Below are 23,667 nucleotides of genomic sequence, written 5' to 3' on the forward strand. Positions count from 1 at the left end.
TTTTAACATGTCCTTCGAGAACCTGTTTTCAAAACAACATCGAGAGGCAAAAATAGAGCAGCAAGAGTCTTCTCTCCCTTTCAAAAATGGCCCTTAACACCCATAATTCCCCTCTCTACCTGTCCACTGCAGTGTGAGTGTCTGTGAGTCTCTCCTCTCCTCGCCCACCCTCTCTCCTGGGTAATTTGTTGTGTAAATACGGTCTACTTACAGCTGACGGGCCCTTTCGGCTGTGGCGCTGGAAATGCAATTACAGGCAGCAAACATCTCCATTGTTATCACTGGAGGGTGCGACGCTCATTTCGGTCCCCTCTGCAACAGGGGCCGTTATTGATCAGTATCAGCTTTGAGGAGGGGATTACTAATGAAGCCATCTGAAAGGCTTTTGTGCAGTAAAGAGTTTACACACACACACACGCGCACACGTGTGTGAGTGTGTGTGTGTGTGTGTGTGTGTGTGAGACTCTCATCGTGTGCATGTTTGTAAATGTGTGTGCATGAGAGACAGCAAGAAGAGATAATGTGTGTTGGTAAATGTAGGTGTCACTATGACCTGCTGTTAAGCATGACTCCTGGTGCTTCCTGTTGTAGTGTTCTGCTGCCTCTGGTGGTAGTTTGGTTATTTACAGCCATCACTTTTTACACCTGAAAACATCCTCATTGTTGACATGTTCTCTCATCTCTGATAATAATATAATAACCGTGTGCAGTGATGAAATTTCTATGATGATTGAATAGCTATGGAGCAATGGCAGCCTGCTGAGGAAGCTAATATTTATGGCACACTCGTGAATTGTTGTTTTGAGGAAGCTCGTTGTAGCTATATGCTTCCCCACACTGACCCCCGGTTATAATAAAAAAGTTATTATTATATTATTATTATTATTTGTAAATTATTAAAACATTAACTTAATGGAGACTTATTGTTAGCCTATTCTAAACCTAATATAAAGACCATAAGCCCCTAAAAATTCAGTATTTCTAAATAACAATGCATGTTCATGGCTAGACAAACAAAAGTCAGAGAAGGAAATACATCTTTTTTTTTAATTTCACAACATTATAGAATTTATTTATACACTGTACATAATATTATTTTCCACAGATAATCTGCTTCCTCAGGACTGTGTAGTTTGATGAGATTTGACAGTTGCCAGGCTGCCTAAGAAAAGTGTTAACCATTTGTGTACAGATGTATGTGACATCATCAGAAAAAAATGCAAATGCAGATTTTTATGTAAAATAACCAAAACTGTTCCAACTTTGGCTGAATAAAATAGTATGTTCATGTATGTTTGTTTTGAGACAGTTTCAAGAATATACACAGCAATCCCTGTTTATCTCTTCATTTACTTATGAGGACTTTTTGGTCCTCCCAAAGGGAGCTATTAAAAGTAAACATGCTCCCTCACACATTACACAAAATACTACAATATCTGCCCCGGCTTCTCTGAGTTTTTCCACCTCTTTGCTAACCCTCATGGCTCTGCTGGTGTAAACCTGGTGGAAAGACATTACCCTGCTGAGAGAGAACTTCAGGCCGGCACTTTAACACAGTCAGACATTGTTCTCATACACGCATAGCATAGTGACTGTGGCTGTGTGTGTTCACTCAATTATTAAGTACCCGAACTTCACATACAGCTTATTTTCTTCCTCGTTCTGAGTCAAGCTGGTCTAATACCATGCTTGTGTGGCAGTCTTTGAAGCAGAAAAGGTTTTTTTTCTGTCCCTGTTTGATGTGCGTGAGGCGCCTGTGGACAAATGATTCGCTTCATTCTCTTGTCTTTGTTCCTTTGTGTTCATTTTTGCCTTTGCAAGAAGTGATTGCACCAAAACTATTTTTGCATATTCATAAAAATCTTTTTTTTCCTTTTGTGTCTTCTGGAGGATGTTGAAACAATGCAATTACTAGGTGTTGGTTTGGGCTAATAGTTTACAATATGATGTCTGAGGCATCACGCTTGCTGTATAAGTTTTATGACTAATTACTCTCCTGATTCTACACAGGAAAAAATAATATGTACTTCTGTATACTGTACAGAAAAGCTGTATTTGTAAGAATTATTTTTTTATTATTTAAAATATACAGAGCCTACAAAAAGCCAGTCTAAGATATCTGTACTAATGATGAACCTCAGTTGCCTTGGCACCGATTGTTGTGAGACTGAAGAGAAATTACCCATTTAAATACTCCTCTACATGCAGCCTAATGAATTAGACTTTTGCTAAAGCAGTCTTTGAGATAAAATTCATAGTTTATGAAAACTAACTCTGAGCTGTGTATATTGGATATATTGCATATATACATGTGTTAATGCACTGTATACACATTTAAATTATACATTACATAGAGAATGCTAGTTTAGTAGCCTTTATTCTATATTGTGCATGCATTGTATATAGTGTGTGTGTGTGTGTGTGTGTGTGTGTGTGTGTGTGATAATCTAATTATAATCAGATAAAATAGCATTTAAAACAAATTTGCATATTATAGTTACATTGTTGCGTCTTTCAAATATTTTTTATTTTTAAAAAATTGTGATAATTATGAAACTTAGATATAGTGCCAGTTTTGCTAATGGTGACTTAATTTATATTTTGGAATAATGATTTATCAATAATAGTTTTTTCTTCTTTTGTATTTACATTGAAAATGGAATATGATATTTTACATACTGTAAGTCCTCCTTCATGTGGCCTTAGATTAAAAAAAGCATCCCACATGTCGTAGAATACACAGAGTACATTTCAAAAGGAATCTGACCCAACCCGAACATCAACAACAGTCAGATTAAATAAAATCACAAACATGACAATAAATGTTTGCTCTGATGTGTCCAGGAACAAATTATGTAGAAGAATGGATAACAATGCTATTCCTTCAAATGAAAATAGAATAGAGTTATTAATGAGGCGGAAAATGAATGACAGGTAGAAACAAAACTTCATCTTGCCCACCTAGTTACAGCTGTGGTTTATGCACCTCATAGCGCTAAGCCTCCAACTCAGTTTCAGATAATGCTTATAGCCCACTGACACCAAGCAGGTGAACCAGATAATAAGATAAATATGGCTAAAAAAAGAAAAGTCAATGCTTCTCACAGCCAGAGTTGAGAGAGCTGAGCGATAGAGTGCTTTAGAGAATAAAACTAAAAAAGCCACAGTGCCTCCTGGCTCATGACAGCACTGAGACATAAACAGGTAAAAGCTTTTCAAAATATCTGTTTAGAGAGCAAAAAGCTACCGCAGAATCTTTTTTTATCTTCTCTGTGAAGTAACTCAAACAAAACATGAGCACAATAAACAGTGAATTTTCTGACCTGTAGGGTGGGAATGTTTTAATATTTAATTTGCTGCATATTGTAAGAGCATAGATAATAGTGAATGAATAATGGCGAACCCCAGGTGTAAATCTCCTGAGGTGAGTTTGCCCTTTTCATATTAGACATGATCCAACAGCTCCACTCTTCAGGGTGTTTGTCAGCTTATTCAAAGCAAATGTTGCGTAAATTCTGCCATTTGGGCCTTGAAGCATGGTCAATGGGTTTGTTATTTTCTTGAAAGATTCATTATTTTGCATGAGTAAATTCCTCACCCAAACTTTCATGTTCTTTATTTACACCAGTTAAAGCTAATTATTTGTGAAGTTGTTCAGAGGTTGATCTTTCCCAGGTTATTTATTACAAAGCATGGTCAAGGTGAAAGATAATAATGGATTTATTCAGGGAACTTTTGATAATCTCTTGAACAGTGATTGTCTCACACTGATGCCCCCTCAATCCAGATACCACTGAGCTTCCTGGTTAGACCACTGGATGTCAGTGTTGGCCTGGTGTCCTTTCAGGTCTGAGTGGTTCAGTCCAATCAAACCACTTTTTGTTCAACTTTTGGTGCATTCACACTGTTAAATTGAGCTTTATGAAAATACATAACCCAATCGTTTTTTCATTTTGAATTTGTTAACAGAGAGTTAACTGAATGTTCTGAATCCCTTAGTCTGAAGGACGCACAAGAAGAAAATCAAATTATTAAATCAAAACCTTTAAAGCATTAGTGTTCTGACCATGAAAATATTAACAGCTAAATATGTAAAAAGGTATATATCTGAGCTCATCATGTGGTTCAAAATGTTCTCAAAAATATTGCATCTTCCTTTTATTTAAAATATTCTTCTCATAACGGCTGTCTCCTTGAAGAGTTCGTTCTCTTTCACTCGCTGCTGGCAAAGAATGCCAAACACAAATTCTGATGTGACTCTTCCACCTCAGTGGTCACCTTTCCTGTTAGTATCAGCTGAAGGATTCTCTTTGAGAGGATCTGTAAGCACTTCAGTAACCATAAAGTGGGAGTATGCTCAGTGGCCTTAGCATAATAGCTTTTGTGAACGTGTGCGGTTTTGGCTGTGAACCGTTTGGCCTTGGACTGCTTCGCTAGGTCCACATTTCTTTGCTCAGACATAAAGCAGAGTCATGTGGACCACCTCGCCTCAGGGGGGACACAGACTGCTCCAAGCCACTTCCTCTATAACAAGACCCCAACATACAGCTGCAATATTAATAGTCAATTAACAGAAAGTAGCACTAGGCTGTGTGCATGATCATAACTAGTCACTGAAAATTAATTATCTGCTTTTACCCATTGAATAATTTAATTTAAATTAGCCATTGAGTGCACCAGCCGGCCCTCATCACTGCTGCATTTAATCACATGACTGTCTCCTCTGTCCAGATAACCAGGTCCTGCAGTTCGGGAAGCTAGTAAGCACCTCCAACACCTACGAACCAGCTGCTGATGGAACCCCCAGGAAGCCTGTAACTGTGACAACTGACAAGCCTCTGCTCTGGAGCATGGGCATAAGGATGGGGAATGACAGAAGAAATCCCTCAACGGGAAGTATTTGATCAGAGCATGTAACTATTTTCCTGCTGCTGAGTTTTAGCAAACACTTTTATATTCAATACAGCATGAGGTAAAATCTGAAAGCCCTGCAACATGTGGCCAAAAATGTAACTTAAGTGTTTAAGTGTCATGCAATCAAAATGTGGTCATCTCTGTTGAAACTTAAGAGAATTCTAAACTGACCAAAAGAGCACATTGCTTTTATACCATTGTGGCCATCTTTGTGAAGGACACTGTACTGTTTTAACACTTAAAACGGGTTTAATGCAGCACTTGATAGACCTCTTCACTATGTCAGGTACTATTCTAAATTAACCATGTAGAAATGTATCCTCGTAGATGATTATGCATAGCACACCCAAATCCAAGCCTTATTCCATAGAAACATGGTTCCCTTTAACAAAACACATCAGGTAACTTTTGAGAAGCACTGAGATGACAGCATATTGCAGAGACACCACTATAACTGAAGTACATTCTGCTTTGTATCACAGCCTACACGATGTGCCTTTGAACTCAGTACTCCAGCTCCACTGTTCACTTGTAGCTACCATATTGACAATTGTCTGCCAAGCACTATTTAAAAAAAAAAAAATACTGAGCACCTAGCTTCAGATTTGTGCCTTTTGAGGACAGATGTACTGTATGTCTGAAAATCCTAAAACGTAGAACCAAACTATTGTGTTCATGCTGTAGTGATAGCAAGGCTATCTGAATAGACCAGACAAATCATTTTGTGTTTCCATTTGGTTTATTTACACATTGAAATATAAATGTTGTGTACACAATGTAAAAATGACATCACACCAGCCCAATAACACTTTGCACACCGTCGCCGGTCCCAGGGTATTGAAGTTTGTTCTGTTTTTTTCCTTGACCAGGATTTAACCACCGCTAGATGGAAAAAAAACAAGAAAGGCAGTGTTAGTGATTAGAGAAAGCAAAAGAGTACATGAACAAAATTTACTGTAATATTTATAATAAATGACCAAGCAAACCTATTAATCACTGCTTTAAGAAAGCCAAATTACAATGATTGTATGCATCAGTTCCATTTATATTTAGCATTGTGGCACACATGTATTCCAAAGGCAGACGATCCAACTCCTGCACTTTAGGACACTTTTTATGCTCTTTTGTGCACAGAAATAAAATCATGCTACAATATTTTGTGTAATTGAGTTACTCTTGGCTAATGATTAATTACTGTAAGTGATGTAAATGTAAAGAATTTTTATTCCTTAAATGAGTTAATGTTATGCTGCCTTATACAAGTCAAATGTATAGGAATCAGTGCTCATGTAATTGCATACTTGTTGGTTTTCATCATTAAAACTAAATTAAAGCACTAACAGAGGACTAAATTATGAGCCCAGTACTGGTGAATAAGTGGTATTTTAGTTTATTAAAGATTTTTTAAATTCCAAAATTGGACTACAAATACTTAAGAATACTGTGACTTTTACATTTAGAGTAACAATGTATGTACTGCATTTGGTTGTACAATTAGAAGGGATGCCCTTTGGACATTAAAGTGCAAATAATAAAATATATTTAATTAATTTAAAATGATTAAAAACTTGTGATACTCTTTATATTCAAATGAAATACCTAGATAGCAGTGATCCCCACAGCCTTTAATCATGACACCGTTTTCTGCTGGGCCATGTCTACTGTTCCTATCCAATATTATTAACACCACAATTTCTTAACCAATTAACTATGAGAAAAAACAACAACAACCAGTTTTCTAGCATGTGCATAAGTTATACATTATTGCTACTTACACAATGATGTTGTTAATGGGGATGTGGATGAGTTTGACGAAGAAACCAATGAAACCCATGATGGCAAACCCAATCGCTGTGGCCATGGCGATCTTCTGGAATTCTGAAGGAGGGGATTAATAATAATTAGCAAAAATACAGCAAAACTGAAATTATCTTATTCAAAAAAATAACTCATTGCTCGTTTGAGCCCTTGTCTGTTAGCCAAGCAGCTGGAAATGCTGCTGCCAACACAACAGATTCTGGGCCAAATAAGAAAAAAACCTACCTTTTCTGTCGGGTTTTGTGCATCTCTTTACGAGCCTTATGGAGTCTTTGACGAACTGCCGGCTGGGCTCAACAAACTGCATTACCTGATCCATGGTGTTCAAGCTGCAGCAGAATAAAAACACAATGTTAAAGCCCGGACTGCTTGAGTGCTGACGTTGACTTCAGCTGCCAGAGACTTTCATGACTCCCACAACATTAGAATTGTTAATATACTGCAGATGCTTCCCCTTTCTAGTAAATATTAACCAGTATGTTTAATTACATGTGCCCTTATAGTAAAATAACATGATTTGAAGTGAGTTGCGTTAGTTTACTCATCCTTGCTAGCTAACGTTATCGTAAGAAATGCTACCAGGTCGACGTAACGTCAGGATAGCCGAAAATACAATAAGTAAAACGAATAAATGTTAAACAAATCTCACTTACGTCAATGTAATAGCTCTATGTAAAAGGTAAAATAATATTTAATCGAATAGTACCAATCTTACCTGTTTCTGAGGTCGTATTGTGAAGAAGGCAGTCAGAGGAGTGAGGGCCACGTAGCTTTTGGGCAGACTGTTAGTGAAGAAGAGCTGACGTAGACTTAACATGCGCATGCGTATGATTGTCATTCTCTTTTTCATTTGAGCTTGCTTTATTGTCCACACTGCCACCTACAGGCTGGGAGGTTGTAATACAGAGGCAGATTTTTTGGGTGTAAGAAGTATTCAGATCACTTATTTGGGTAAAAGTATCTATACCACACTACAGAATTATTCCACTACAAGTAAAAGTCCTATACTCAAAATTTACTAGTAAAAGTACAAAACTATCAGAATCAAAATGCACTTAAAGTATCAAAAGTAAAAGTACTTGTTGAATCAGAATGGCTCCAATTAGATGTTATATTAATTCCAAATATATTATTGTATTATTATTTTTGCATTATTGCATTATTATTTTTATGCATTTATGTAAGCAGCATTTTACCTATTGTCAAGGTATGGTTCATTTTAACTACTTAATATACTTTTATGTGGTTTAAATAATAAAAATGTGTTATAACTTAAAATTGATCATATTTTTTATGTTAAATGTTAACCTAAAAAGTAACTAAAGCAGGCAGCTGTAGTGGAGTAAAAGGTACAAAATTTGCCTCTAAAATGAAGTGAAGTAGAAGTACAGAGTTACATATGTGGAAATACTCAAGTAAAGTACCTCAAAATTGTACCTAAGTACAGTACTTGAGTAAATGTACTTAGTTACATTCCACCACTGATTACAGCAATAGCTGTATTCATATATTTTACCCATGCTCTTGTATTATCTGGGTCTATTACAACTCTTATTTAGTTAGGGTACAACATAGAAAAGGAGTCAAGACCTGAATCATTTTTAAGAAATAGAAGATAACAGGCTGAAATTACCTAAATATTTTTTTTTTTCTTTTCCCACATATTTTTGTATTTCTACCAATTGTAAACATCTACCTGCACTATCCAACTCGCTGTGCCTTTGTCTGTATAATGTTCATGATTTAATAATTAAATAATAACTGTAATTGTTTTATGATATGACACTATGTTTTCTCTTCTTCTTCTTACATGTGAAAACATGCTAAGACTGTATCTTGCTATCGCAGCAGAGTGGCTGTGACTCTCTGTCTTACTAACAAACTATGTAATTCAGTGAAGAGCTGTTGGAGTATTGTTGTCTGATGGGTGTAATTATGAATCTAATATATAACACACACACACATTGCTTTGGGGGAGCATTAGCCCTAGACTCCACGTAACCAATGCTGCTCATGCGCCACATTCCTGTAGTATTAAATACTCCATCATGTGATTCAGATTAAGATACTGTTTCTAAATAGATTTGTGGCATTTCTCTTGATCTTTGTCCCACAGTACACTACTCTACGGTGTAACAAGTCCCACACTTCAAGTGTTACTTGTGTCCAGCAAAGGACAAGTGCTGCACTTCACTGGATTCAATACACTGTTTCCACCCATTATTGGTGCCTCAATTATTAAACAGAATAGTGAATAATACTAAACAGTACCTTGCTATAGGCAGCAAGATTCCAACATTACTTTTTACATTTGTCATTTTTAATGAATGAATCATGGATTGAGTCAAATTAAAATTCAGTCTGTTTGGTTGACATTATAAATTCACTTAATTTACCTAATCTCTTTTAATTCTTAAAGGCTAAATGGATCCCAGTGTTACATAACCGCATCTGGAAAGGTCAATCTAATAGCTTGTAAAATGTTACCATTAATTAAATACACTCAGAAGTCATGCACATAATAACTTTTATGTAAAACACAAACAAACAGTACTTTGCAATATGTGGCTAACATATTGTCTAACAGGTTTATTTTTTACATTATGTACATATTGTCATATTACCAGAATTTTGTGTTTTTCCTTCCTCAGCTAAGGAAATCGTAGATTACAAGAAATAATCATTTTAGACCAGTGGTTAATGTTTTACTATCAAATGCACATTCTAACACTTTCAGAGCTAGAAAAGCAAAACAGGACACACTTCATATTTAGTCTCATCTAAGTGCTTTAACTATCGACCACAATACTGGATGTGTACAGTATTTAATTAAAATTTTACCTTGAAAAAGGGCTTTTGGAGGCAGTTTAGAGCCAAATTATTCTCATCAGTGCAAGGCACGTAAGCCACTTTCATCCAAAGAAATACTATGGTGGGGTGGCCTCTTTACAAGCTTTAAAAAGCAAACAAGATAGAACAGCATCGGCACTTGAAGATACAAAACTGACTAAACAAAGATGCCAACATGGGTAAGTAAAAGTACAGTAAAAAGAAAGTTTCATCATGCAGTCTTGTTTGATAAATACAATTTGACAATATACCGCACTATACCTTGATTGTTTGCTTTTTTCTTCCTGTAAGTCGCTAAATGACTAAATGTAAATGTAATATGTCAAGTTAATTTTTGATATTTTACAAAATAAAAGGGCTCTTAGTGATCCAATGACTTTAGAATACTCTCATAAAATAAATCTGCTTCACAACAGTAATAGTAACATTAATGCCTCTATAAAAGTGCGTAAAAGTGCTCTTTAAAAGATGATACATAGCATAAAATGTCCTTGATAGCACACATCAATTTGCCACTGCTCACTGCCAAGTGATTCCAAGCATGTTGCAGCTGATCTCCCACAATTTTTGGGCCAAGTCATCATCAGAAGCCGTCCTTGAGCATCTCGCAGGAGCGCAGTCACTGTCAGGGACAGAGAAGGACCATTATATACTGTACACTGTGTGCTGTATTTTTTCGAGTGTTTTACAAAAATAAAAATTGTTAACCCTCAGCTGCATGCCATTTACCCTTTTGTTTGTCAACAGGTAGTAATAGTGCACAGCGTGAAGTCTGTACTCTGAAAGCTCTTGTATAACCAACTGTAGGTTGGCTGAAATGCTGTTTGTACCTGAAGTACCCTCCACTCTGGCTCTCCAGGCCTGACTCCACAGCACAGTAAATGGTGGTCTGTGCTCCCTCCAGTGTAGTCTTGGTAAAAATCCTGAAGATCTTCACTGCCACCTGGATACACTGATGCTGGTGCCTCCACAGGTCAGACTGCACCACCCCAGGGTGCAGAGAGAACACACTCACCCCTGTTCCTGCAACATGTAGGAAGCAGGCACATACACAGTCACCCACACGTACTGTATATACATGTTGACACATGCAAACAAGTATGTCAGTGTTATAATCATTTACATACTCTGCATACAATTTACACTTATTTCTGTGTAAAATATGCATCTTTTTCATCTAGCAACTGTACCAGTGACTAAGTAAATTCAAATTGAATAATAAAAAAATAAATTTAAAATAACTTATCTTCTATTTGTTTCGGAGTTAAAATCCGTATGATTATATTATAATACAGTATTCACATCTATTGAATCAACTACTAGACTGAAGGGTTGTCAAATTAAAGTAATGCCTTTCAGTTATTGGCCACTCGGCAAAAGAAAGAACAATGGATTGATACAATAAAATGGATAATTGCCAGTGAAAGTCTGATTCATATGTAATTGCTGCACTTCTTCAGAGTGAGACAATTAAATTAGAATGAACAAGCTATCCAGTGTGCAAAATGGTAAGTCTCGACTTGCTTTCGTCAGTCTGCTATTATGTAAAACTGAATACAATGCTGCTTTTCTGATTCACCTTTCACAGCAATTAGAAGTTGGCAATCTAGCTTCCAAACACAGACATGCATGTGTTATTCTCGCATGTATACCAATATCATGGCTACAACACAAATTTGTGAACTTAATGTTTAAATAAGTTACTTTTTCTTTCTTCCATCCCCTGTCTTGTGTGCTTATGCATGCACCATTTCCCCTTACCTTGTAACCGTTTGGCAAGTAGGCGTGCAAAGAGGACGTTTGCCAGCTTGCTCTGCCCATAAGCCTTCATGGTATCGTAACTCCTCTCACTGTTGATGTCATCCAGTCGAAGGCCGGTCCAGGTGTGGGCCACCGATGCCACGACGACGATGCGGGCAGGAGCTGAACGCTTGATGATGTCCAGCAGCAGATAAGTCAACAGGAAGTGACCTGAGGAAATTAATGACAGACACTTTAATGCTAATGTCTCACAGTGCCCAAAAAAAACGCCAATAAACCATACTGGTCATTTTATCCACTCAAATTTAAAAGTGTCATACTGCAGACCAAAAACACATACTGTAGATTTGGAAAAGCGGCTGATAAAAAAGCCCATACACTTTTTCATCAAAAAGGGCTTTAAAGAGAACATTGGAGCTGCTGTAGAGGTAAGAAAACTGCTCTGGGTTGGTGTGTTTCATATGTAAAATATATTACGTCACTGGTCTTTTTATGTTGTGGTTTTGTAGTTCTGACTGGAGAGCTCAGATAAAGTGTCCTTTAGATAATTGCTGCAATATTCCTTATCACTAACACTGTGATTTTCATTTCCACAGTACAGTTGCTATCATGACATCATACAGGCTTAGTATGTGATCTTCTTGTGATACTATACCGTGTGATGCTGCAGTCACAAGTGGTTGTTTCATAGTCAACATGCAGTAGCTCTAACTATGTTTATTAAGGTCATGATCCCATATTCCAGCTGACAGACCACACTTTGCTACCCTGAAGTAAATAACATATCCAGGTTCTGGATAGCTCTGCTTGAAATAAATAGAAGGATTAAGTCCTGTTGCCTATTACAGTAGTTCTGACTAACATTTACCTGTATGCCTTTGTTATTAATTTTGCCTCATTATGAGCTGTGTCAATAGAAATCGCAAAGTGCTGCAAGTCAGAAAATGTATAGGATCCCTGGGAAGTTTTATGTGATCAACAACCTACTATATTAATACTGAAAATCCTGTTCAGCATACATGAATACCATTATCCAATGTTCACGTGTGGACAAACATGTGGACTCTGTGAGAGTACACTTTGAGTATGTTTGCCTGTCTACACTATTGTTCTCTATTTCCTGTTTTAGTGATGATGTAACCAGAGTGTATCATTATCTGAAGTACATTAGTACATGTAAAGGATGTTTGTGAATGTAATGGTATTATGCATGTGTGTGTCTGCGTATGTGTTCACATATGTGTGTGGGTGAACATGTTCAAGCACAGACTGTTCTTTTCTCTGTCAGCCTGTGACAAAAATACCACTGAGGAAAAGATCATTTGGAAGCAAGCCATGGTCCAATACGGGGGAAAACTGACAGCTTGAAGAAAACAGTAACTCTGATTTTCCTGGCTGGCATGTTGGCCAGCTTGGTTGTACATGTGCTGTATGCCCTCTTTGCTTGCTAACCACCTTATATGAATTAAAATACTTTAACCTCCTTTCCTGGGAAAATTCCTCCTGGCATGTTATCTTATTATTAAATCAGCAGAAGATATGACTGCCAACTGTTCATATTACATCAATTACTAAGACTGAGTAATTTCTCTTTTATTTATCTTGCCACAGCCAACTAAACCACTTCACTGCATGTTATGCCTGATTGACAGAGTATTTTAATATGTCTGCTAATTCGAAATCAAGATAAAGAATACAACTTCCAGTATGACTCACCTAAATGATTGACACCTAGCTGCATTTCAAACCCATCAGCAGTCTTGGAGTAGGGACACATCATGACGCCTGCATTGTTTATCAGGATGTTTACTTGTTTCTCCTCTGAAAAGAAAATCCCAGCACAAACACAAAAAGATAAGCAAGTATCAAATGTTAAATGAATAGCATAAGTTGATTGTTTATTGTGCAATTTGATTGGGCAGAAAAAAATATGATTTATGAGTGCATTTTCAGCAGACATCCATCATTGAAATGCATATCTTTTTTGTGCGGGAACATAATTGGGTTTTAAACAGGATTTTATCGTTCCCTACCCTTGTTGATGAGTTCAGCAAACACTCTGATGGACTTGGTGTCAGACAGATCCAGTTTCTTGATGACAACATTCTCATTTCCTGTGTCTTCCAAAATGTCTGTCCGGGCCTCCTCTGCCCTCTCCAGGTCTCTGCATGCCATGATTATGCGTGCACCTGAAAAAAAAGAGCCAAAAGGTTCAATCTTAAGAGGATAATAATAATGTTCTCCCTATTCCACACTTCTTTCCTCTCACAGTCTGAAGCAACAGAGCTCAGGTGAAACTTTAAATTGCTCCAAGTTTGTTATTTGTGCTGTCTTGCAGAGGCTCCAGCCCCCTCATGTTCCTGAGAGAGAATAAAAAAGTAGGAACTGCAATGATTGATGAATGGATAGGCATAATCCTTCAAAGTTTCCAAATTCCTAACTACAAAAGCTGTGCTCGAGCAAAAAGCTCCCTGCGTCAATCAAGGATGAAGTACGTAACTCTCTCAGAGTACTTTTGATCATCCTCTAATGTTCTCTAACCAGCTGCTCTGCTCGCATGAACACAGGACCCTCTCAACTGTGTCATTCTCTTTTGCCTCTGACGCAAATTACGATGCATTCTCCTTAATGAGCCCAGAAAAGGGGCTTTGAGGACACATACACACACTCTCTCTCACCCGCACACACACACACACACACACACACACACACACACACACACACACACACACACAAACATGCATGCATGCCTACACAAACTAACAAATACAGAGACAACTACCCCCATCACACACACACACACACACACAAAATAGCTGCTGTTCCCACCAATTATGAAAGAGGAGAGCCATTAATCAGTTGGAGTGTAGCGTCTCTATCCCATCACAGTGTCTTTGTCCCCCCCCCTTCTTTTCCCATGTTGGGAGAACCCAATTGTTCCCACATTTCCTTGGTGGCCAAGTTCACTCAATTAAATGAAATAGTAAACAAACAATGGGAACGGAGGGTTATAGTGAGTCGAGTGAAAGATCTTCCAGCAGATACATGCATAAATGCATAAATAATGCCATTATGTAAATAAGTATAAAATATGAATAATGATTTCAGTCAAACCTGATCAAATTATCTACATTCAGATTCAATAAAATAAACATTTTACTCTATCAACATGGTTAATGAATGTTATTACTAAACAAATAAATGATTAAAAAGGTTGAGATTCTGTTTGGTAGTCTGATACACTACCCCAAGGAACCTCCTTTTATTATGAATCCTCGCAAATCTAATCATGTTGTCATCATGCCATTACATAATCCCATTTACTGAAAGGTGATACAGTAATTTGACATGATTTCCCCAGAAACAAGAACCACAGTATTATTATTCTCCTCTGGCAGTGATGATTTTTTTTATCCTGCCTTTCTTTTTGTCACTGCTCATTTCTCACACTGTTCTGTATTTCTAATCGCTGTAAAAATCTGTTAACATACATTAATGGACAAAAGAATCATTTTCCTTTTTGGGCTTTTATGTACAAAATAAAACACACATGCACTCACACAAATGCACAGCAGCTGTTTTTTTTTTGTTGTTTTTTTAAAAAGGGGAAGCTAGTTGCCATGCTGAGCCTTTTCAAGTGTGAACGGATAAAAAAAATTAAATCATGTATGCAGAACCACTTTTCATTTTACTCGCTCTGCATGTGTCAGTGCACTGCTGGGTGCACCCTCCAATCTCTCTTTGTTGCCTGTCTGGCTTGGGAGGGGAGCAGACCCTCACAATAGTCCCTCTGTCCCCTTTACATATCGTCTTTCTTCAATCACTGCTGTTTGTCTTTCAATTGCATTGGTGTGTTAACTAAGATGCTCATTTTGATGATCTCTCTTCCATCGCACTTCAGATTTTCAAGTATTCTGAGGCTCTAGAATCACTGGAAACAGCCTGACACTCTCACCAAAACACATGCAGCATGTGAACATTGAATAAGCAAGTAGGATTAAGCCTGATTCTATGTTGGAGGTCTGTGGACAGAGGGCACAGTCAAAGATCACGCTTTCTAGCTTTAGAACACCCACAGCATTAGAGGTGCTTAGTTCCAGGGAAAAGAGTGGAATGTGTAAGTTTGAAAGTCAATGAAAAGAAAAGAAAAAATGCAAAGAAGCAGGTAGTCATTAAAGCAAGTGAGCCCGGAATAGACTGAGGCAGATGGGGAGAGACACACAGCTGGACAGGCAAGCCTGAGCAGTACCTCTTCTTGCCAAATCCCTGGCTGTTTCTTTTCCAATACCAGTGTTGGCTCCGGTGATGATCACTGTTTTCCCATCTAGCCTCTCCTCAGATGACCAGCGGTTACAGCACACACTCCTGAACAGCACACAACAATCACAAAAAACACATGCTGATAAGAAATAGTAGTTTTCTTCATAATAAGTTTTTTTTTTTGTAGTTTCCAATCCACACTACTATTGTTGTCTGTAATCTACTTTATTTATACTAAATCCTTTGAGGAATTTCCCAGAAAAATCAAACAGCAAAACATGATCCATGAATTGATGATTAACAAAAAATGATTGCATGCAAATATCTAGCTTTTTTCTGCAAGAATGGATGAAAATCATGAATGATCATGATGAAAACGGATTCACAGAAGCAAAAAAATATTCAGACTGGTTACTTCAACTGTTTCTCATTTACTAACGACTAACTAATAATTTACAAAGAAAAACGGTCTGAATCGACACAAATTACATTACTGCCAAATCTGCTGGCACGGTTTAATATATTCCTCCTACAATTACTGACATTACTGTTATTATTGAGCCGTTTTATAACCCGTTGTGTATTTTTCCTACCTGCAGTACATTTTTTCTTCAGAGCAACAGATTCCAACCTCAGGACCAGTCAGCCACTTTAGCAAGAAAAGAATTTACCTCCTTCAGTCCTCCCAGCAGTTCGTCAGTGGATTTCGTGCTTGTCATCTCTCCCCACCCCACCGGGCTTGTCATGACAATAACACGGTCGGGCCAATCAGCAGCGAGCTGACGCATAATTGATTCGCAAGTTGCAGTCTGTGGAGCAGCCGGCCCCTGCTGCCAGAGAGACGGACTGAGCTGACCCTACAGATTGTTATAATTCTATTCTGACAGAATAATTTAGTTTTTTCTTTGCTGTTGTATACGAGTGTCAGGACAGTACAAATACAATATATCCCCATTACCTACTAAAAGAAGAGGCCCATTAGCCTAAACTTAGAAAAATATTATAAATGCTATTTTCTGAAATATTCAAAGCTGTACTTTGTTTTTAATATGTATAAAGAGTTTGTTTGCTAAAGTTTGCGTGAAATTCAATCATCATGTAGGACCATAGGGTCCGTTCATTTATGGAAATCTGCTATATCTGACGTCATCTGAAAAGGTCAACCCACTGCTGGTATGGAGACCTTAATGTGCAAGCAACTTGTAGTATCTTGTGAGTACATGACAATATATCACCCCAGCTGACTTTAGGCTGAGGCAGCTGACAAAAAAATGACAAGGAGTTTCTATGCTATACTTTGTTTATGATATTGTTACACACTACAGTGTGGTTGTACGTTTTTATTACTTGAAATGGCAGCTATAACCATGAATAACATACTATTCTATAGCAATTTTAGGAATATTTGGACAAATATTTTTTAGACATCCTACATTATGGTGTTTATATATATATATATATATATATATATATATATATATAATTTATTTTTACATTTCTTACGATTTGTTTTTCACACACTTTACTACGACATTAATAATGACATTGGCATCCTATACTATAACTTTTTCACAATTATTTTAATGACTAATGATAATATATATTCACAGTATTTTTCATGACATTTTACTTATAATATATTACTAAGATATTTTATATTTTGCATTATACAAGTATATACAATAATACAGCTTTTTGTGTTCTGTGTAAATGCCACCAAACACCTGTCTTTCTTTTTTCTTTCTCACAATCATTTACTAGGAGTGAGGAGCTGAAACTGAATTCCTGAACATAGAAAACTCCAGAGTTGATGTCAGAGTCCCTCAAAATAGCCCTTTGTACGTTTGAACACTATACACACCTTAGAGGGATTCAGCGAGAAGTGTTGCTGCAGCAAGGTTCAATGGGCCTTTGCATGATGCCCATTGAACCTTGCTGCAGCGATACTTCTCACTGAATCCCTCTAAGGTGTGTATAATGATCAAAAGGGTGTTTGAATTATAAAGAGCAGGTGAAAATCAATTTTTTAAGGCACTGGAAGTGCACCCTTTTTGTCTAGCGAAGGTCATTGCATGCTTTGCCATTTTGTACAACTTCTGCCTCATATATGGAGACACACTTCGGAGTCGGGGGCGTCGAGGTCAGAGGTAGAGGCGCTCATCTTCAACCACTTCAGCACCAAACAACATTCCTCAAGTGTTACTTTTTATATTACAATTTTTATGACATACTTTGACTTTTGATCAAACATTTTAAAGATATACTATGCTTTGACTTTTTTAATGTAATATATAAAAAAGTCATAGTATAGTATGCCATAAAAATGTTAAACCATAAAACATGGTTGTATGGTATGCAATAAAAAAAAGTTATACAAACGTTCATTGACATACTATTCTTTGACCTTTTACTTACATAAGAAACTTTCACTTTAACAAATTAGGTTGTAAACTATCATAGCTATGATATATCAATCATCAACTTTAAATGACAGACAGATTATGAATAATATTTAAATATTAAATATTTAAATAAAAATTATTTTATTGGGCTCATATTATAACAGACTTCCAATCCATGATAAAACCTAAATAATCTATCACAGCTAAAAGTGTGTTCATGCCTGAAATACGTCTGAAGTTTACTTGAGGTCACCACTCATTCTTTATCATTTATCCTTAATAAATACAGGTTTATTTGTGGTAAATACAATATGCATGCTTTTATGCAAAGGGATTCTATATCCAAATAAACAATTAGCAGTTTGGAATATCAGTTTTTATTTCTTTTATTATCAGCAGCTGTGAACATTTCTTTTTTCCCAGCCTAATAGCATCTCAGCCTTCATTACCAATCAAACACAATTACAATAAGTGGAACAGGCTTGTAATGGTATCTTTTATTTACTTACTCATTTTCTTTCCTAACACATTTTTAGCACTCAGTAATAGCAGTATAACTAGCATGAGCACAGAAGCACACAATGCAACTTTATCTCCAGCGGATGCCAAGCATGTGGCAGCTCACAGCCCACAACTTTAAGGCAGTGCCATCATCCTGCCCTGCCCGGCAACACTCTGCACTGCCACAGTCCCTGTAAGGAAGAAAAATAAATAAATTAATGTTGAAAATTGTGATTAATTATGTTTATAACAAGTATTGCTTACAACATCTGTTTGAGTGTGATGTTATTTGCTTTCACTATAGGAAGCTTGCTAAGTAACTTGGTTTAGCTGATTTGAATGATTTTATCTTGAATATTGCTGCTTCTGTTATAATATATCAATCAGACTGACTTGTAGTATCCTCCAGTAAGCAGCTGGTTCTCAGGAGTGACGACGCAGTACACGGTAGTGTAGGCTCCCTCTGCTGGGGTCTTCAACAGTGAACTGAAAGCCTTGGTTATGTCCATAAGAGGGCGCTTCAGGTGCCTTGTTATTTCAGTTTTGACCATGCCTGGATCCACAGAGTAAGCCACCACACCTAGAGCTGGAGGGAAAGGAAAAATGTAGGTGCCGATTTTTTTTTGTTTTGTTTATGTGAATGGTAACTTCACAAACACACACGTTTTCTATCACACTTAATGAAGAAAACCCTTGACAACAACTTTACATATTTTAATCCTTGTATATTAACTAAATGACAAATCCACACATAATTTGTAGTTATAAATGTATTCACAAAAAGTGATTCTTCACTCACAATCACCTCTATAGAAATCATCAGGTTTATAGTGAGACTGACAAACAGGGTGTGATCAATGAAGCAATGATTTGTTCCTTTAGACCAGTGTGTTTTACAGACAAGTTGTTCCTTGCTCTGTCTCTTGCCCAGAGCGCTTGTGGTTGAGGCATGAGACTCTCACACTGGCAACAGATGCAGATAAATTTTTTACACATGGAGAAAGAGACAGAGAGGCAAATAAGGAGACATTAAGCCCTTAGCATTCCCACTTTTTTTCTTTCAGAAGCTGTAGTTGACTCAGTTTTAAATCTAAAGAAAAGACACATAGCTCTCAAAACTGGATCTGAGGAAGCCATTGGTACCAACCATGTCATCTTGTGACGGAGGAGAAGGGGGCAAAGATAATGCTCCAAATTATGCTGGATTATCTGAATGAAAATTGGTTTTATGGGTACCCACAAGTCTGTCCTTAATATATTTATATAGAAGGTGTTATGCTAATCCCATGCAATTGTCTTTCTTTTTTTATAAAGCCAATTGTATTTGAATACTCCTGGATACTGGGGTCCCCAAACATTCTTGGAATTGCATAAATTGGATATCACTGGAAAGCTGAGACTCTTGTGGGTTCAATAAGGCCAATTTTAGTCATGTGCAATGATGTTAGTTCTCATAGTAGCTATTTCATTGTAGTGAGACCATTTTTTATTTGACATCAATGTATAACATGACCTGCTGTGACCTCTAGGATAATCACAGATCCCAAAATTTACAACCACGGACTAGGGACCTAGGGCATGGCAAGTATGGCTTTCCTGTGTACTGTATACTGACAATAAGGGGTTTCTCAGAAGTTTCTAGAACAGAAATTGTCATTCAATTCACTGTGTAATGCAATTCTTCCAGAAATCTCCTAAATGTTTTTGAAACCCAATCACAGCATGGGTTTTTCTGTTTCTCGGGGTCTTGATGTATTGATGTAACATTTTGGTAGGATTTTTTATTTTATTTCATTTTAATCAATTCTCAAGTAAAAACTGATGAGACATAATTAAGTATGGGAATGGACTTCATATACTCATATTACAAAGCTGCCTCTCAAATTAATCTTCAGGTTCCCAGCTTTTAGAGGATGTACATTGTTTCTATGTGGCATCTACCGTTAACCTGCTTTCTCCCCCTAAAAATCGTTCCCAACCTCCAAAATTTGTTAAGGGGTTAGAACAAATGGTGCATAATGTTGCATACGCAGCCTACCCTCAGTCCTTTTGGCCAGCTCTCTGGTAAACAGGACGTTGGCCAGCTTGCTCTGTGCGTAGGCGCTGACAGGGTTGTATTTTTTCTCGCCGCTCAGGTCATCAAACTCGATCTTGCCCATATTGTGAGCTGCCGAGGACAAGTTGATGATCCTGGATGGGGCGGAGTGCTTCAGCAAATCCAGTAACAGAAAGGTTAAGAAGAAATGGCCTGAAGATGGAAGAGAGTGGGCGAAAGAAGGGAGAGGCAAGGAGTTTGAAATGTGAGAAAATAAGAAGTAGTTAATAAAAATAAAAAAATAATAAAAGTAGTTAGTGCCAATGGCAAAAGGAACCAAAAAATTTGTAGATCAATTTTAACAAACTGCATCCCCACAGTTAACTAAAAACTGGTGAATCCATTTTATATTTTAATCTTGTACCTAAGTGATTGACTCCAAACTGCATCTCAAATCCGTCTACCGTTGTGGCATAAGAGCACATGGCCACACCTGCATTGTTGATCAGGAAGTGAAGAGCCTTCTCAGCTGAAAAACAAAACATATGTTACCTCCATTTTAGTCTTTATGAAAAATATATACTGTATTTTTGACTTGTGTGTGTGCCACCCACTGTTGTAGATATTCTCAGCAAACTGGCAGATCGATTTGGTATCTGCCAGATCCAGTTGCCTGGCGACGACCTTGGCTGCCTTCACCTCCCTCAAAATGTCACGAGCAGCTTGCTCTCCTTTCGCCATGTCTCTGCATGCCAAAATCACCCGTGCACCTACAGGAGATTAATACCTCTTAATGGTGACTGTGAGCCTGCATGTACATTCATGTTGAAATTTGAACACAGTAAGGTGTTTTCTTTTAAACATTTGTCTTTGTCTCAGTGTTTAATTGTAACTCCAGTTCCCAGCTTTGGTCTTGTATGGGTTTTTTTAAAACTGTATTGGTTCATACGCTCATTTGCATTATTTATTTAATTTTATTTGGCACCACTTGACCCACCTCATTATATTTGTTCGTCTTGCATGAGCTTGTTAAGCTGTACACTTTGAGTCTCACAGCACAAAGACGAATACAAAGAGCCTATAATTCATCATTTCTTTGTCTTTAACAGTTTCACGGTTCTGTTTGCTTACCTCTCCCAGCCAGGTCTTTTGCTGTCTCTTTGCCTATTCCAACATTGGCCCCCGTTACTATAGCGGTCTTGCCTTCTAGACGCACATCTGAAGACCAGTTGGGGATAAACAGAGACCTGAGCAGAAAGGTATGACATTAAGCGGGCGGTCTTCCAATCAAACATTATGGTAAAACGTAAACAGAATAGAACACTAAAAAGCCAAGTGAAGTGGATAAATTGTTGTTCATGTGACATATTAAATCAAAAGTTAAATTAAAGGTAAAAGGCTGACTTGCCAACTTCACTTGACATTTCAGTGTCTGTCTGAACTCACCTGAAGCAACCATCTCCATCCATCTTATACCCAAGTGGGGATAAATAAAAGCAACTTGTGAGAAAATAAAAAGTTTCTTACCTGATTCTTTGCATTTCTGTAGCTGGCAACACAAAAATGTTATGTCCCTCCTAAAATATGAGAAGCTTTCTTTTTCACCAGTGTTGTCTCAAGACTCCAGAGGAGTGAAAAAGAGGGCGACAGAGAAATGAGAGAGATAGAACATGGCAGTGTTTTTTACCCTTTCGTATAATTGAATGTGCTGGGAAGAGATAATGACGTACAAACACCCTCTGTTAAAAGTCTGTTAATGTAACTAATCAATTTCCTATAATTTCCAACAGGGTTCGTGACAAGCCACCAAGTAACAGAGAACAGTTTGTGTATTTGGAGAGAGCTTTACAGTTCATGTGATTTCTAAACTGAACTCTGACTGTGCAGCTTGTTGTGATGTCATGTCGCAATGTTTCTCCTCTGAGTATTCTGCCCCAAAAATACTAATGCAAGTCTAATTCAAGTCAGTAGTAAGGAAATATTCAGATAAAAACTCAATGTCATTAAAAAAAAGTTGCAAAGTGAAATTATCTACTTTTTGATTTGAGTTTAATTGACCCCCTTAAGCTCTTCATATGACCTCCATGCAAAATCATCATCTGTGAAGTAACTAGAAACTCCTAAATGAAAAAACACTATTGGGGAAATAAAACTAATCTTAAGTAAGTGTTTGTGCAGAAGTGTCACTGCAGCTGAAATTGAAAACCCGGATCCACAGGTGAGCCGACTGTGATTTCAGAATTTCACCGCTGTGGATTTTCTGGTGCTTTCCACGGGAAGGTGTAAGTCGTCACCTGGCTGTATGTGAGGTTGTTATCCTAATCCTGAATAATGATTGGGGACAGTTTAAATCTTAACATGACAGTTTATTTAATCCTTGAAGGGGCTAGAGTGTTAATGTCGTACCTGGAGCTTTAAGCAACAGGGGGGTTTCTTCTTCTTTTGTTCTTTAAGTTTTTTATTTCTACTCAGGTGTTTATAGACAGGATCTTCCTCCTTGCCCAGAAATGACCATTTAAGCCTTTCACAGCAGCTGGAAACTACAAATACTGGAAGACTTTGTTCTAGTATGGAATGGTGATTGCAAATCTTTCTTAAGGTCTGGAACAAAAAATATCCTTGTGTTTTGTAACCTTGCACACAGAGTTCTCTTGTATTTTCAGAGAACATCATATATGAAGACAGGGAAAGCAAATATGCTAAAAGAGTCTATGTGTATATAGTGGCCACATGCTCCAAAAAAATAGGGTGCAGAATTTTACAGAGTACAGAATAGCATGATTAACAAATTTACTGTTATTTACGCTTTTAAAGTCAAACGCTTTGAATATCCTCAAACATGTACAGTGAACTAACATTAAGACAGTGCAGAACTGATTGGGAGCCAGAATAGCGCTACGTCATGAGCTATTGCTAATGCTAGCTGGCTAGCTTGGTTAGCAAAGGGGAAGGCTATTAAAACTAGAACATTTCCTGTGGGGAAATTCTGAAAGGGCCACGGGGGCTACTGCCGGTGTGTGTACACTATGATGAGATTCTTCAGAGATTTCAAACAAACATACTAGTAATGTTACATACTATATTATATACAAGGAGCACACCTACAACAAGCATTCCTTTTCAAGT

At 37.3% G+C, this 23,667-nt stretch overlaps 4 protein-coding genes across 5 annotated transcripts in view; 1 reads left to right on the plus strand and 3 right to left on the minus strand.

Annotated features, from left to right (window-relative positions):
* The window catches only part of tpk1 (thiamin pyrophosphokinase 1), a 78,463-nt gene extending 72,928 nt beyond the window's left edge, over nt 1-5,535 (plus strand). For both annotated transcript variants that reach the window (XM_059327334.1, XM_059327335.1), the window contains exon 9: nt 4,732-5,535. In XM_059327334.1, coding sequence (XP_059183317.1) covers nt 4,732-4,904 — 173 coding nt within the window. In that variant the 3' untranslated portion in view covers nt 4,905-5,535. The remainder of the gene's footprint in view (nt 1-4,731) is intronic.
* A 99-nt stretch (nt 5,536-5,634) lies between these two features.
* Nucleotides 5,635-7,596, minus strand: sec61g (SEC61 translocon subunit gamma). The gene is made up of 4 exons (XM_059327336.1): nt 7,448-7,596; nt 6,958-7,061; nt 6,690-6,792; nt 5,635-5,796 (listed from the first exon to the last, which is right to left on the minus strand). Exons 2-4 carry the CDS (start codon nt 7,049-7,051, stop codon nt 5,787-5,789), a joined length of 207 nt encoding a protein of 68 aa, XP_059183319.1. The 5' UTR covers nt 7,052-7,061; nt 7,448-7,596; the 3' UTR covers nt 5,635-5,786.
* A 1,687-nt stretch (nt 7,597-9,283) lies between these two features.
* zgc:112332 (uncharacterized protein LOC553712 homolog) lies at nt 9,284-16,255 on the minus strand. Its single transcript, XM_059326840.1, has 7 exons — nt 16,197-16,255; nt 15,593-15,708; nt 13,377-13,532; nt 13,060-13,164; nt 11,344-11,553; nt 10,413-10,605; nt 9,284-10,204 (listed from the first exon to the last, which is right to left on the minus strand). The coding sequence occupies exons 1-7, from the start codon at nt 16,205-16,207 to the stop codon at nt 10,102-10,104; spliced, it is 894 nt and encodes a 297-aa protein (XP_059182823.1). The 5' UTR covers nt 16,208-16,255; the 3' UTR covers nt 9,284-10,101.
* Nucleotides 16,256-18,493: 2,238 nt separating this feature from the next.
* si:dkey-73n8.3 (uncharacterized protein LOC100150965 homolog) lies at nt 18,494-22,010 on the minus strand. The gene is made up of 7 exons (XM_059327440.1): nt 21,988-22,010; nt 21,673-21,788; nt 21,156-21,311; nt 20,966-21,070; nt 20,545-20,754; nt 18,900-19,092; nt 18,494-18,697 (listed from the first exon to the last, which is right to left on the minus strand). Exons 1-7 carry the CDS (start codon nt 22,008-22,010, stop codon nt 18,595-18,597), a joined length of 906 nt encoding a protein of 301 aa, XP_059183423.1. The 3' UTR covers nt 18,494-18,594.
* Nucleotides 22,011-23,667: the final 1,657 nt, after the last annotated feature.

Source organism: Centropristis striata, chromosome 23, assembly GCF_030273125.1.
Source record: "Centropristis striata isolate RG_2023a ecotype Rhode Island chromosome 23, C.striata_1.0, whole genome shotgun sequence".
Classification (NCBI taxonomy): domain Eukaryota; kingdom Metazoa; phylum Chordata; class Actinopteri; order Perciformes; family Serranidae; genus Centropristis; species Centropristis striata.